Source organism: Notolabrus celidotus, chromosome 10, assembly GCF_009762535.1.
Source record: "Notolabrus celidotus isolate fNotCel1 chromosome 10, fNotCel1.pri, whole genome shotgun sequence".
NCBI classification, from domain to species: domain Eukaryota; kingdom Metazoa; phylum Chordata; class Actinopteri; order Labriformes; family Labridae; genus Notolabrus; species Notolabrus celidotus.
Window position 1 is genome coordinate 12,897,069 of NC_048281.1, and position 14,279 is coordinate 12,911,347.

A 14,279-nucleotide genomic window follows, 5' to 3' on the forward strand; every position below is an offset into this window, starting at 1 on the left:
ATTGATTAATTTATTGTTTGAATGATTGATTGATTGATCTACTGATTGAGTGATTGATTGATTGATTAATTGATGTATTGATTGATCTATTAATTGATTGATTGATTAATTGATTTTTTGATCAATTCGAGTTATTAGGAAAACAGTGAAATGTCGCTGCAGCTTGTTCTTCCTTGTGTAATCTGTGTTAAGTTTCCCTTTGATTGCAGATCACATGGTCTGGACTGGGGGCTTCGACCAATCACAGACCACCTGTGTACACCTTTATAATATACTGATACTATACTACTTAGCTTTACATGTATACTGCACTACTTTAAACATATAATGAAATATTCTAGAAAAGCACTTTATAAGTCTTATCAATTATTTTTATAATGTACTGCAAAACTTTTAAATATACTGCAGCACTTCATAGATAGACTGAAGTACTTAAACAAACTGTATTCCTTTAGGAGTTGACTCTCCTACTTAGTAAATTCACTGGAACGGTGGTGGGTGTCGATGAGACAAAAACCGACGTTGGAACTGGAACTCACTGATCTAATTCTTCAGACTTTATTTGATCATAAATCTTCAGCGTATTTTTACAGTGCAGTCCAAACCAGCTGTTTTTTGGTGATGTGTTAAATTTTAACTTGAATATGATGAGTCCATCAGCTGATCACAGGTTGAAGATTTCCCGGCTCTCAATCAGGATGAACTCTATGATCTGGTTTTGGTAGACCAAGTTGACGGCCATGTTTCCTGCGTCCAGCTCGGGCCACATCAGGGTGGGGCCGAACACGATGCCGATGCCCTGAGTGGACATCAGGTTCTTCCTGGAAAATGCCAAAACCCTAGAAATCAGTGGAGACAAAAACAGAGTTAACGAGATCCTTGCCGACAGAGTTTGAGTGATCAGTGCTGAAACACCAGAACACAGCTGCTCATATTTTATGAGTTCCAACAGGAACACATACACACACATAGACATATAAACATAAAATAGAACAAAAGCGAACAAGTAACAAGCAATGATGTAAATATGAATGTAAGTAAAGTCCGAAGTGATCAGCAGGAGCAACAGTCAACTAAAAGCTTGAAGGTTGTGAGTGGAGTCAAAGTTGAAAGTTTGAGGGTGTTTTGTAAGTTATTCCAGTCGTTAGCTGCTGCAAAATGAAAGGAATTACGGCCAAAAATAGTAGAAGTACCGGGGATGATGAGCTTGATGTATTCACTGGACCTAGCGTGACATGAGGCTTGGGTGACATGAGGAAGAGAGGACAGGTAGGGAAGTGTCTTGCCCAGGATTGACTTGTATACAAAATGAAGACAGTGGTGAAGCCGTACGAAGGGAGAGCCACCTCATCTATTTATAGTGATCACAGTGGTGAGTGTGGGAGGGTGCATTAGTGGCAAAGTGGATAGCTGAGTGATAAAGAAATGAGTGATTTTGTAAATGATGTCACCATAATCCAGAATTGGGAGTATTGTCATCATGACGAGGGTGTTTGGCGGCATGAGTGAAGGAGGCTTTGTTGCAGAAAAGGAAAGCTAGTCTGGCTTTGAAGCTAGCTGAATCACTGAAGCTTAAAACTGAAGTAATGTGCTTAAGCTCTTTTTGAATCTTGTATCACTAAAATTCAAAATGTGTTTTTTTAAACTGTCTCTTTTCTTATTCTCTTTAAAGCAAAATAACTTTTGATTTGAGAGCTTTTTTGATCATGATCTAAGATCATCTCTGCATTCTCAGACTTCTTTAAATAGTGTGTGCCTCTAAAGCTGAGTCCAGATCTTGGTCACAGTGAGGGTGAAAATAAGAGACACAATCTTTGGATTGTTATTTAAAGTGTCACAGCTTGTTCACTTGAAGTCTTCATATTGAGTGTTCAGCTGTGTCTAAGGTGAATGGTGGTTTACCTGTGCAGGTGGCTGAAGAGCAGCTTCATAGTGTCCTTATTGGGTTTTGGCAGCTCGAGGATCAGTTTCTTCATAGCCTGAACTTTCTGTTTGCATTCTTTGATCTCTGAAACAAAAAACACAGCAGCAGTGGTTTCATATGAACATGTATAAGAAGCACGTATCACTCAGTTAAACTTGTGAGTGTGGTTGTTTCCATGTGGTGAAGAGACGTTGAGTTTTTGTATCTCTAAATGTTGAACTCACTATTGGCCTCCACAAACAGCTGAAAGAACCTGAAGGGGAACAACGGTTCAGGAAGCTCACGGAAAAACATTTTCAGGGCTCCGGTGACCACGTGGATGTCCTCCCACTGACTGTGGTCCAGGTCAAGGTCCTCTTCTGCAGAGACAGACCAGAGACAGGTATGTCATCTAACCATACCAACAGATTTATTCATAGTCAGTGTACATTTGAAGAGCTGGACTGGTTTGTTTCTTTCTCACATCAACCTTTGAATCTATAAAAGTCTGGACTACGAATAATGAACTGTTCAAATATGTGCAGCTTTCAGAGCTTAACCGATGTCAATCACTGAATTTATGTTAAATCATTTTAATCAAATCATCCTGTCAAACACAAAAACATCAACAACGTGGAGGTTTGAAAAACTCCTTTCTGTCTGTGTTTGTGTGGACAGCTGATTCATCACGGTGCAGGTGGAGGTCAGGAATACACAAAGAACACTCTGTAAACAGTTTAAAGAATTCTGTTCACAAGGTTCAAAAAGTCTTCTCAGCTCACCTTGATCGATGATGAAGCGAAGTTTCTGAATAGTGGCAAGGTTCCCACTGACCCTGTAGATCCCGTCTACCTCCAGACCTGAAAACACAAAGTCCCCCAAAACTTAAAAAAAAAGGGATAAAAACTATGTTTGGTTAGTCTTAATCCACATTCACTTAAGTTGGGTGATTGTATTAATTCCTGTTATTCTTATTATGTTCCTTATTTCTTTATCAGGGATCCACAGAGTTCCTCTTTTAGATGGAACGTGGCAGCAGCTGAGACATACTCAGGAGATCTGCAGACCTGCCAACACTACATACTGATACCAATCAAATGAGTGTCCCTCAACATCTATGGGGGTCAGGGGCAGGTGACTGATGAGATTTTTTTTAATTTGACAATTTTTAAATATCTTAATTTAATTGTAATCATTTAAAAGTAATTGTATTAGTAGAGCACTTTTCAAAAAAACAAATTACAGTGTTTCACATGGGCAGCAAAATAAAACAGGCAGTTCATAAAAACACCCAAGTTAAGATAAAGAAATAAAACATATTTTAAAAGACATAAAACTCCACTGAAAGAACTCCAAAGGAATATAAGTGTGTCGGACTCCTCACTGCGAACGCCCTGTCCCCTTTCGTTTTCATTTTTGTATTTGGAATGCACAATAAACCTCTGCCCGAGGATCTCAATGCACGTGTCGGCTCGTAAGAAACTAAAAGTTCTGCTATATAGCTCGGAGTAAGTCCATGTAGAGCTTTAAAATAATCAGTAAAATCTTAAAATCAATTCTAAAGCATACAGGGAGCCAGTGCAAGGAAGCTAAAGCCGGAGAGATATGGCCGTATTTTATGGTTCTGGTTAAAACCCTGGCAGCTGAGTTCTGTACAGTTTGGAGACAATCAATGGATTTGTTGTGCAGGCTGCTAAAGAGACTGTTACAGTAGTCCAGATGTGATGAGATAAAAGCATGTAAAATCGCCTCTGTGTCTTTAAAAGTTAATATGGACCGAATTTTAGACATATCCCTGAGGTGGTTAATACACGACTGTATAAGTTTTGTGATATGATGTTCGAAAGTTAAATTGCTGTCAAACCAGATGCCAGTATTCTTTGCAGCAATTAAATGTGATTCACCATTTGACCAGCAGATGGCAGTAACTGCTTGGTCATGTGTGTTGGTCCAATTCAAATGATCTCTGTTTTGTTAGAGTTTAATTGTAAAAAGTTTCTTGACATTCAGCTCTTTTTTTCTGACAACCAATTGTTCAGTGAACTCAGCATGTCAGGGTCTGTGTGTCTGATGGGCAGGTATAACTGAATCATCTGCATACAAATGAAATAAAATACCATGCCTGCTTATGATGTGCCCCAGGGGGAGCATATAGGAGGAAAATGAAATTGGACCTAAATCCGACCCCTGATGCACATCCTACTTCACCTCTCACACCTGAAGCTGCCATCTGGAGCTGCACCACTTCAGAGGAACTAACAGCACTAACCAACAAAGCTGGGACGCCTTGTGAAATATTCATACATAAATCAGTAATATGAAAAAATAAATAAACAATGATGAAAATAAACAAATAAATAAAAAGTAATAATGGATAAATAAATAACAAAAAGAAGTAGATAAATACAATTAATATTGATAAATACGTTATATTAATATAAGTAATGAAGATTACAAATAAACAAATACATATAATTAATTAATACATATAAATGCTTATTAATGAATAACTACATACTAACAAATATTAATACATAAACAAGTAAATATTCATTCATAAATAATATCAAATCAGGTAGAAAAATGGAAAACACGCTCATTTTAAATTATAGATTGATTGATTGATTTTGAACATACCTCTCTTCTCCACGGCGTCCACACAGATCTGTACGAACCTGGGCACGCTGTTTCCTTCACGCTGGCAGAGCGTTGACAGGGGACAGCCGAAAACTCGATCTGACATTTTGAGAATAGTGATTATGGTCCGAGCAGATTTACTGATTGATTGTTGATAACTAGTTTAATAAAAAACTGTCCATGACTAGTTAACATCTATGTGTATGTTATAGTAACAACTTATTTCGTCAGATGTCGAGCTTTTATTGTGAAAAGAAGCAGCAGGAACCTTTGATGAGGCCTTTTTCCTGAAGAGTCTTCATGGACGGACGTCTGATGATGAACTTCTTCAGCCTGTTCTTCACTCCATTTTTGTCGGCGCTGTCAGACGTGCTGTGTTTTAGCTTTGAGTTGCTAAACATGTCTGCAGGACAACATGAATGGAGAGTTTCCACAGGATGAGTAAGGAACTTTAAAATAAACATCTTCTGTTTCAGGGCAGTATGTTATTCTAACAGCTGATCATGAGCTATATGCTCCTATCATGAAGCTGCCCCAGTGTCCAGCCCTGATACCTGTCTGCTCTGTTTTCAGCCTCCTCCAGCTCCTGAGGGAAACACCTGTCCCTTAAAGAGATGCCCAGTGCTCAACTGCTGTTTCCAGCAGAGCAGGTTGGCTTATTTTCTTGTGGGTGGTTGAAAGCAGAAAGCTGCTTCCATTGTTGGCCTGCAGCATCTTCTGCGATCTGATGTTTATACCAATCATAAAAAGAAAGCAAACTGATCTCACTGAATGAGAGACAGGACGTGGCGGACTGAGCTATCTGCTCCTGACTTCATATCTCTGTCTTTCTCTGCCTCAGTTTTCTGATGAATGGCAGCTGCTGTGTTTCTCTGTACAAACATGGTCACTTGGAAAGGAGAATAATAATAAAGCTCAGTGATCGTCTGCCCACGTCACTCACTGATGGAGCGTCTGTGCACAGGGTTGTGTTGCTTGCTGCTGGGGGAGGCAGAACCGTGTCCAGGTAGGGAGCTGTGTCTGGGCAGGTAATCTGAGCTGTTTGACCTGCGCAGAGAAAACCCTCCGTCTGCTTTGGTCTGAACAAAAGGAATCAAAGCGACGACAGAGTTATTGGCTCAGCGTTAGTCAGGCTAAACCAAATGTTAAAAGTTTGAAGTTAGAAACTGGGATTAAAATTTGAAACAATCTTTAAAAAGTATCAGGACGCTGATCAATAAAAAAAACGTTATTTTAACAACAAATCGATCTTACCAAAGCGTCCGCGCTCTTTCTGATGGCATCAAACCATTTAGTGGCGGTGGTGTAATTGTCGGCCTGGAGGAGGTATTCACTTCCTGTGTTTGTTATGACCTGAAGCAGATTAATACTTTGAAACTTAAAAAGGCATATGCATCATGGGCAACACATGTATTTGTAAATAAATAGAAAATATATATTATACACATATATAGATATATAAATGTATATAATATATAATATACAACATATAGTATATTATATATTTATATATCTATATACACATGTATATAATTTATTTATATAATATATTATATTAATGTATATATATTCTACTATACTATATACATATATTATATACATATATAGATGTCTAAATATGTTCATATAAAATAATATATAAAGTTTACTATATATATGTTGGGACATTGCCCCAGGGTCGAAGGGGAGAGATACATAGGGACCAGGAACAGGCTGCTGCAGCCTGTTGCACCAGCTGTGCATAAGTTGAGTCCTAAGTTAGGGTGTAAAGTCCTCCCTAAACCATACGTTGAAAATAGTTAGTTTGTAACTTAAGTTGTTTGGTTGCATCACGGAGACGTAAGGTTCATCTTAACTAGTAGACAGTAACGTCCAAACCATAGTCCAAACCAACCAAAACATTGTCGCAGATATGACGTTTACACTTCCAGCAGCCAATCAGAGGAAAGCACCACTTTTGATGCATTGTTATCTTTCGTGCCTAATCGTCTCAGAACTGAGGGGGGGGGGGGTCCAAGAGGTACCAGTGAAGGTCCTTAGGGTTTGCCAATGCCTATCCCAATATAGCGACAAAAGCTTCTGAACATGGAAAAAGTAACAAAGCTTAAACAACAAGGTGATTGTTACAATGTGTATAATGTATCATATCCTATATTATATATATATATATATTTACATGTTTACATATTCTAGACATGTGTTATATACATATAGATCTATAAATATCTATATACAGTATCTATATATGTCCTCTCCCCTGCAGCTGCATGTTATGCTGCTTTAGGTGGGAGAGAGAGGAAGAGAGAGGAAGAGGGAGAGAGAGGGAGAGAGGTTGTTTGTCTACATGTTGACCCTGTAATGACAGTCCATAGTGGACAAGCGGAAGAAGCAATTTGTTTAGGTTGGGCTCAGGGTTAGTTGTTTGTTTTAACAGCTAGTTTTGCCTGAGAACATCAGTGCTTATGGTGCTTCCCTTATCCTTAGACACAAACTAGGCTGTAGCATTCTTGATGTTATCACCTTTGTCTGTTCAACAATAAAATAATCACTATGCTGGAGATTTTGTCAGTTTTTTTTTACCTGAAAGACATTTTTCCTGCTGGACTTCTCTGTTGTCCACTCAATAACAGCTCCACACAGGTGGACCACCTCCGTCTTACTTCCTGTTTTCTGAACACAGAGAGGGTGAGCATGAGGTCAGAGCCAACAAAACAAAGAGATAAATCAGTCAGTACAGAAGAAATAGTTATAAAGAAGATAATCAATCAATCAATCAATCAATCAATCAATCAATCAATCAATCAATCAATCAATCAATCAATCTTATTTATATAGCATCAAATCCCAACAAATGTTATCATCAGACTCTCTCCAAACAGAGCAGGTCTAGACCGTACTCTATGTTCTATTATTAACAAAGACCCAACATCAAGGCAGGATAAGATCCAGTCCATCTCACAATTGAATTGTGGTTTCTTTGTCATGAAGAATGGACTGTGGCCGCTAAGAGCACCAATAATGGCTTTTGATTTGCCCCCACTATCTGCTCCGCCTTAAGGTCTGATTCATGAAGCTCACTGCTCTGATATCTGAGAACAAAAAACACGTCTTGCAGCTCTGAGCAGTGTGCTTCAGTTTGCTGACGGTGCTGAACTCTGTCCACAGACATGATGAGCTGAATGGAGAGGGAAAGCTTTTCCCAATTGATGACAGATGTGACACAAATTTCACAGTTCATATTCAATATTTTTTTTCCTTAATAGCACTCTGTTGTGGATAGCGGCAGTGGCCAAATGTGCAGCTCTCAGCAGACGTTGAATATTTCACCCTGACTGCAAACAGTACTTATTGTAGAAGAAGTAGTAGTTGTGGTAGTAGTAGTTAAAGTAGTAGAAGTAAAGGTTGCAGTATACGTAGTAGTAGTTTTATACCAATATTAATTCTGGCTCTACCTTCCACCTTTGTTTTGGTCATAGTCTTGCAGTTTGTGTCACTGCAGGATCCAACATCAATGCTAAATCATCGTCTGTGACTACATCCTTTGACTTGATGTTAGGGTTAGGCCTTAGGATACATGAGCTAATCCTTCATTTATGGGTAGGGGGTCAGGATTAAGCCTTAGGATACATGAGTTCACCCTTTATTTATGGGGAGGTTGTCAGGGTTAGGATTTAGGATACATGAGTTCACCCTTTATTTATGGGGAGGGGTCAGGGTTAGGCCTTAGGTTACACGAGTTCACCCTTTATTTATGGGGAGGGTGCCAGGGTTAGGCCTTAAGGCTGATTTAATTTATACTTCTGCGTCGAATTGACGGTGTAGCCTACATCGGGGGTCCGCCTAGCTCCCGTACCTACGCTGAGGCGTATGCACGTAGCTGACATGCACCTCCTCCAAAATGTAACTACCCGTAGATTGCTGTGTATTTCATCTCCTCCTCTCTATTCTTCATGTAATCATGTCTGTATGATAAACAGCAACGTTTATCAGATGTAGATTAACATTACACGCTCTGAATCGCTGTGGAAAAGTAAACAGAGATCGTAGCGGGGCCGGAAGGAGGCGATTTAGGATTTAGGATACATGAGTTCACCCTTTATTTATGGGGAGGGTGTCAGGGTTAGGCCTTAGGTTACACGAGTTCACCCTTTATTTATGGGGAGGGTGCCAGGGTTAGGCCTTAAGGCTGATTTAATTTATACTTCTGCGTCGAATTGACGGTGTAGCCTACATCGGGGGTCCGCGTAGCTCCCGTACCTACGCTGAGGCGTATGCACGTAGCTGACATGCACCTCCTCCAAAATGTAACTACCCGTAGAGGGTTAGGTCTAAGGATCCATGAGTTCACCCTTTATATATGGGGAGGGTGTCAGGGTTAGGCCTTAGGATAACTGTGTGCACCCTATATTTAGGGGGAGGGGAGTTAGGGTTAGGCCTTAGGATAACTGAGTGCACCCTATATTTAGAGGGAGGGGTGCTTTATTTGTTAGTTTTTGTTGATCTTGGATTTATAAAAAAAGCTTCTGTTGACGTACTTGTTGATTTGTTTATAAAGATAAAGGAGAAAATAAAGAGAAGTTAGAGATTAAGTAGATATACAGAAGAGATAAAACATTCAGTACCTGGCTGGATTCTTGTTGTCGTTCTTTATTAAACAGAAGCTGTTCTGCGGTCAGCACGCTCCACATCTGAGTCCAGTTCTTCCTTTGCTTCTTACCGCTCTCTGAGATTTTAGCCATGTTCAAGTGTTCAGCTTTCAGCTCCACCTAGACATGCACACACACACACACACACACACACACACACACACACACACACACACACACACACACACACACACACACACACACACACACACACACACACACACACAGGAGCTCTTTTTTAACTCCCATGTATACTTTCACAGCAATACGTCCTCGTACCTGCTAAGGTGTGTTAATATATGCCCCACACCTCCTATTGAAGTGAGTGGGAGGAGAAACAACAAATAATTGATGGCATGGACAGTGTTTTTATCTATTTGCTTGTTTTAACAGTAATACAATGTGTGGTTATGGGTAAATTAAAGTTAACTGAATTGTTCGAAATGTTGGAGTTACATGTGTGAGGATGCTTTAACTGCTTTGGATGAAAAGAAAAATGTGCGTTAAAGGTCCAGCATTAACGCCTAGTAGGAGGTGCTGCAGGGGTTAAGGGGGACTGTTTTGAGCTTTCTTTTTTTGTCTTTACTGCTTTATTTTCAAAGTCTTTTTTTCTTGTAGGACATCTCCTGATTGATTTCCTGCCCTTGTGTTTACCTTCATTTGTGACTATGTGCTCCACTGTTATTGTGATCACCTCTGACTTGTTTGTCACAACTTTGTCTGATTACGCTGTGTATTACTGCTGCCTTTATCTTTATGACATGTGAAATGATAGAAAACATGAAGATAGACCCTTATAATCCCTTAAAGAACATTATAGACCCTTATAACCCCGTATAGACCATTATCAAGCTTTTTAGAACCTAAGAAACCCTCATAGACCACTATAAACCCTTATAGCGCATCAGAGACCCTTACAGAACCCTAAGAACCATAAACACCCTTATTAACCCTTATAGAAGCTAATATACATAGACCCGTATAAAACCTTAAAGAACCCTATAAACCTTCCTAGAGCCTTATAGAACCTTAAAGAACCCTATTGACCTTTCTAGAGCCTTATAGACTATAATAGAACCCTATATACCTTTCTAGAGCCTTATAGAGCCTTATAGAACCTTAAAGAACCCAGTAAACCTTAGTAGAGCCTTAAATAAAACAAGATAAAAAGAACCATCAGTGAAAACCACATGTACGGACCTGTGTTGGCATACTAACTAACTCTATTGGGATTTGATTGAAATTAGTTAATACAGAAGCTTGTTATTTTACTGTGCTAATGAAACAAATACGTTTTAAGAGTGATTTTTTTTTTGTATCTTCAGTTGGAGACCAATAACGAAAATAATGTAATAATATGGTTTGTGGACTTAGGGTGTGTAGACAAAAACTTACCAGTGGTTTTAAAATGGAAGCTCCGCCTCCTGGGATAACCACATTGTGCTGAGACTGATTTCTGCGATGCCGGGAGATCTACAGAAAGAAAATCCAACTTGAAACCAAACTGCATTCACTGTGATGCGAGGAAGAGCACGTTGTCAAATATATAAGAACTTGTCTGAACAATTCCTGCTCGAAACACAAACGCTAACAACTGTTCAGATATTAGAATGGGATATGGTACAAGTTAGGCTGTGTCTACGTACTGATTTCTGAGGCAGGTCAGAATCCTGAAGGACCATGGACTTGGACTGACTGAGTCTGTCTCCAGAGCTCTTGGAGCTCTTTATGCGTATCTGCACCGAGTCTTGAGCTGCTGAACTTTGAGGTAGCTGCTTGTTAGCAGTCTGGATGTTTGTGATTCTGAGGACAAAGAAACCACAAGAAACGTGACACTTCAAAGTTGATACTGACTTAGATGATACATGCTTAACTTCATATTTAGAGCAATTAAATAAGAATATTTGATATTGCATCAAGTGCTTCAATATGTTATTATAACGTTTAATATTAATTTAGCTGACGCATTTGTCCAGAGACATTTATCTTAGAACTAGCACCAAACAAGCAATGATCTGGACAACATGAGGAAGAGCCAAAAACAGCTTCAAGTCCCATCAGGCAAACATGCTGACCGACAGTGCACAAAGGTAATTCACAGGGTGTGTGGAAGCAGGTGTTTCATCATCATCATCATCATCATCAAATATCCCCTGCCAGCTCAGAGTGATCAAATTAACGGCCGAGGACTTCACCACATGTATCTCTTACAATAGAAACGTTAGACATTCTCTTAGTTTATGTTTTGTTGACATTCTTTGAGGTTCAGTTAAAGTCTGAGGACTGTTAGACCTTTTTTTCAAGGTTCCTGTTTCCAGTTCTGATTGCTTCACTGTGGTTACACAACTACTAGAAACACACACACACACACACACACACGCACACACACACACACACACACACACACACACACACACACGCACACACACACACACACGCACACACACACACACACACACACACACACACACACACACAAGAAGACACAGAAAAGAGAGGGTATAAGACACCCCAGCTGCAAAGAGGAGGAAAAATAAATCGGACATTTTGGATCATAGATTTTAATCTAAAGATGGGCGCTTCCCCCGCAAAGTTTGAACCAGGCCTCAAAACTCAGGCTGACATGTATGGGTCCCTAACCAGGAACCCTCTTCTGTGAGGCCACAGCACTAAACACTGTGCCACCGTGCAGCCTCAGTTTCTCATGTGTTATCTCTGGGTACTCCGGCCTCCCCCCACAGTCAGATACATGCTTGTCAGGTTAACTGGGGACTCTAAATTGTCTGTAGGTGTGAGTAGGCCATGGTTGTTTGTCCCTTGTGATGTTGTCACGTTAGCCCTGTGAAGGACTGATAATCTGTCCTCAATGTGGACAGATTATCAGCCCCCCCTGACCCCAAACTGAATATATGATAGATGAACGAAGGTTAAATAGCTGACTGGATAAAACTGCTCTGATCAAATAAAGGTTATTGATAAAATATTCACTGAAAACATGGGCAACATTTTGGATGTTCAGAGAGTATACACTCCTGTTAATGTGAATGCCATCAAATACAATATAATGCATGATAAATGACTCTCTTTAAGGAAACTGAAGTAAATGCAGAAGAGGTGATGGCCCTTATGGATTTGTTGGAATCAAACTGAATGCAGTCTGCAGATACTTGAATATTCACTGTTCTTTTTAGACAGAGAGGAAACCACATTTCTCAACAGAATAGTTGATGCCATCACGTATCTAAAACCCTGCTGAAGCTTCTGTTACAGGAAACACGCAGAAGCCTCCACACGGAAGTTCATGCATCGAGCCTTAATTTTACCTCCTCACATTATGAGAACAACACGGTTCAAACACAATCTAACGGAAGAGGTGATAGCCAACAGTGTAACTATCAAACAGTTCATTTCTCTCCAGCCATCAGTGCAGTCCTGCAGAGTAAAGGTGACGCTGTGCAGAAACAGACTCCTCACAATCATAGAGACAATGCAGATCATTGAATGTGACCTTACCTCGTACCCGCCATCTCTGTGTCACTGATCACAAAAAGCAAAAGACAGGGCCAGACTGTTAGAGGAAGTAAAACTCATCACGTGGTTTCTTAAACCAGCCGTCTCTGACTGCTGCAACCATTTCCTGAGAGAAAAAACGTCCTCATGAGAGCGGTCTGTCAGTTACTGCACATTTATCTGGAGTCAGAACGCTGCAGTTTTGAATGTTGCTCATGTTTAATGAGAGTATCAGACTTCTTATTGTCGTCTCTCCTGTCATGAGTCTGGAGGTGTTTTTACCCTCTCCACATTTGCTTCAGTTTTCAGCTGATGATTTGTATTAGTCCATTTTGAAGGGTAGAGAATTAACTTTTAGTTAAAGGAGGTTTTCTGTAAGGAATTGTTAGAGGAAAGAGATGAGTAATCTTGAATCCCAATGGACAACATGTAATTTAAATAGTGCTGAGATGCTTAAACATTGACCCATTACGAGAAGGAAGCAACAGCTTTAAGACAAAAACCCTGAAGGGTTTACCTAGTGCGTGTTGCTTTGAAAAGATCCTCTTCCTTCCTGTTTGTAAGCAGATCCAGAAACATCCTAAGAGCCACCGCAAAGCAACTTTATATTCAACAACAAGAACTTCATGTCCATTTGTTTTGAACCTGAACCCTTTAAATTCTGTGTCAAAGACGTGTGTGTGTATGTGTGTGTGTGTGTGTGTGTGTGTGTGTGTGTGTGTGTGTGTGTGTGTGTGTGTGTGTGTGTGTGTGTGTGTGTGTGTGTGCGTGTGTGTGTGTGTGTGTGCGCATGCATGTGTGCGTGTGTGTGTGTTTATTTTTCACAGGGGGCCTGGGGGCTGATCCTTCCAGGTTTCAGAACAGGAACAGTAAATAAGCGCATAAAGGCCGTTAAATGTAAAAACAGACGCTCCCTGCAGAGCTGCTCAGCTCCTCACTCTGACAGCAGCTAAAGTTTTAAAGCTCAACACCTCATACCTAAGTGAACAACAAACAACAGAACAATATAACCAGAATTTACATCAGCTGTTTAACACGTGCAAACACTGATCTCCATCCATACATCTTCTTCCGCTTATCCGGGTCCGGGTCGCGGGGGCAGCAGTCTCAGCAGGGAAGCCCAGACACTCCTCTCCCCGGCCACTTCCACCAGCTCTTCTGGGAGGATACCGAGGCGCTCCCAGGCCAGCTGAGAGACATAGTCTCGCCAGCGTGTCCTGGGCCTTCCCCGTGGCCTCCTCCCAGTCGGACATGCCCGAAACACCTCCCCAGGGAGACGCCCGGGAGGCATCCTAACCAGATGCCCGAACCACCTCATCTGGCTCCTTTCGATCCGGAGGAGCAGCGACTCTACTTTGAGCCTCTCCCGGATGTCTGAGCTCCTGACCCTATCTCTAAGGCTGAGCCCAGCCACCCTGCGGAGAAAGCTCATTTCGGCCGCTTGTATTCGCGATCTCGTTCTTTCGGTCACTACCCACAGCTCGTGACCATAGGTGAGGGTCAGAACGTAGATTGACCGGTAAATTGAGAGCTTTGCCTTCTGGCTCAGCTCTCTCTTCACCACGACAGACCGGTACAGCGCC

The 14,279-nt window shown here is 40.7% G+C and overlaps 1 protein-coding gene across 1 annotated transcript; it reads right to left on the bottom strand.

Annotated features, from left to right (window-relative positions):
• Positions 1 to 535: 535 nt before the first annotated feature.
• arhgap15 (Rho GTPase activating protein 15) lies at positions 536 to 12,743 on the bottom strand. Its single transcript, XM_034693142.1, has 13 exons — positions 12,700 to 12,743; positions 10,833 to 10,989; positions 10,582 to 10,659; positions 9,163 to 9,306; positions 7,121 to 7,210; positions 5,795 to 5,893; positions 5,484 to 5,619; positions 4,809 to 4,943; positions 4,541 to 4,639; positions 2,686 to 2,763; positions 2,149 to 2,283; positions 1,903 to 2,008; positions 536 to 839 (listed from the first exon to the last, which is right to left on the bottom strand). Exons 1-13 carry the CDS (start codon positions 12,711 to 12,713, stop codon positions 665 to 667), a joined length of 1,446 nt encoding a protein of 481 aa, XP_034549033.1. The 5' UTR covers positions 12,714 to 12,743; the 3' UTR covers positions 536 to 664.
• Positions 12,744 to 14,279: the final 1,536 nt, after the last annotated feature.

Excerpts from the sequence above, each read along its gene's own strand:
- arhgap15 (XM_034693142.1), bottom strand. Across the intron at positions 7,211-9,162 it reads GACAACAAGAATCCAGCCAG|AAAACAGGAAGTAAGACGGA; the intron begins GTACTGAATGTT and ends CTCTGTGTTCAG. Across the intron at positions 5,894-7,120 it reads GCAGGAAAAATGTCTTTCAG|GTCATAACAAACACAGGAAG; the intron begins GTAAAAAAAAAC and ends AATCTGCTTCAG.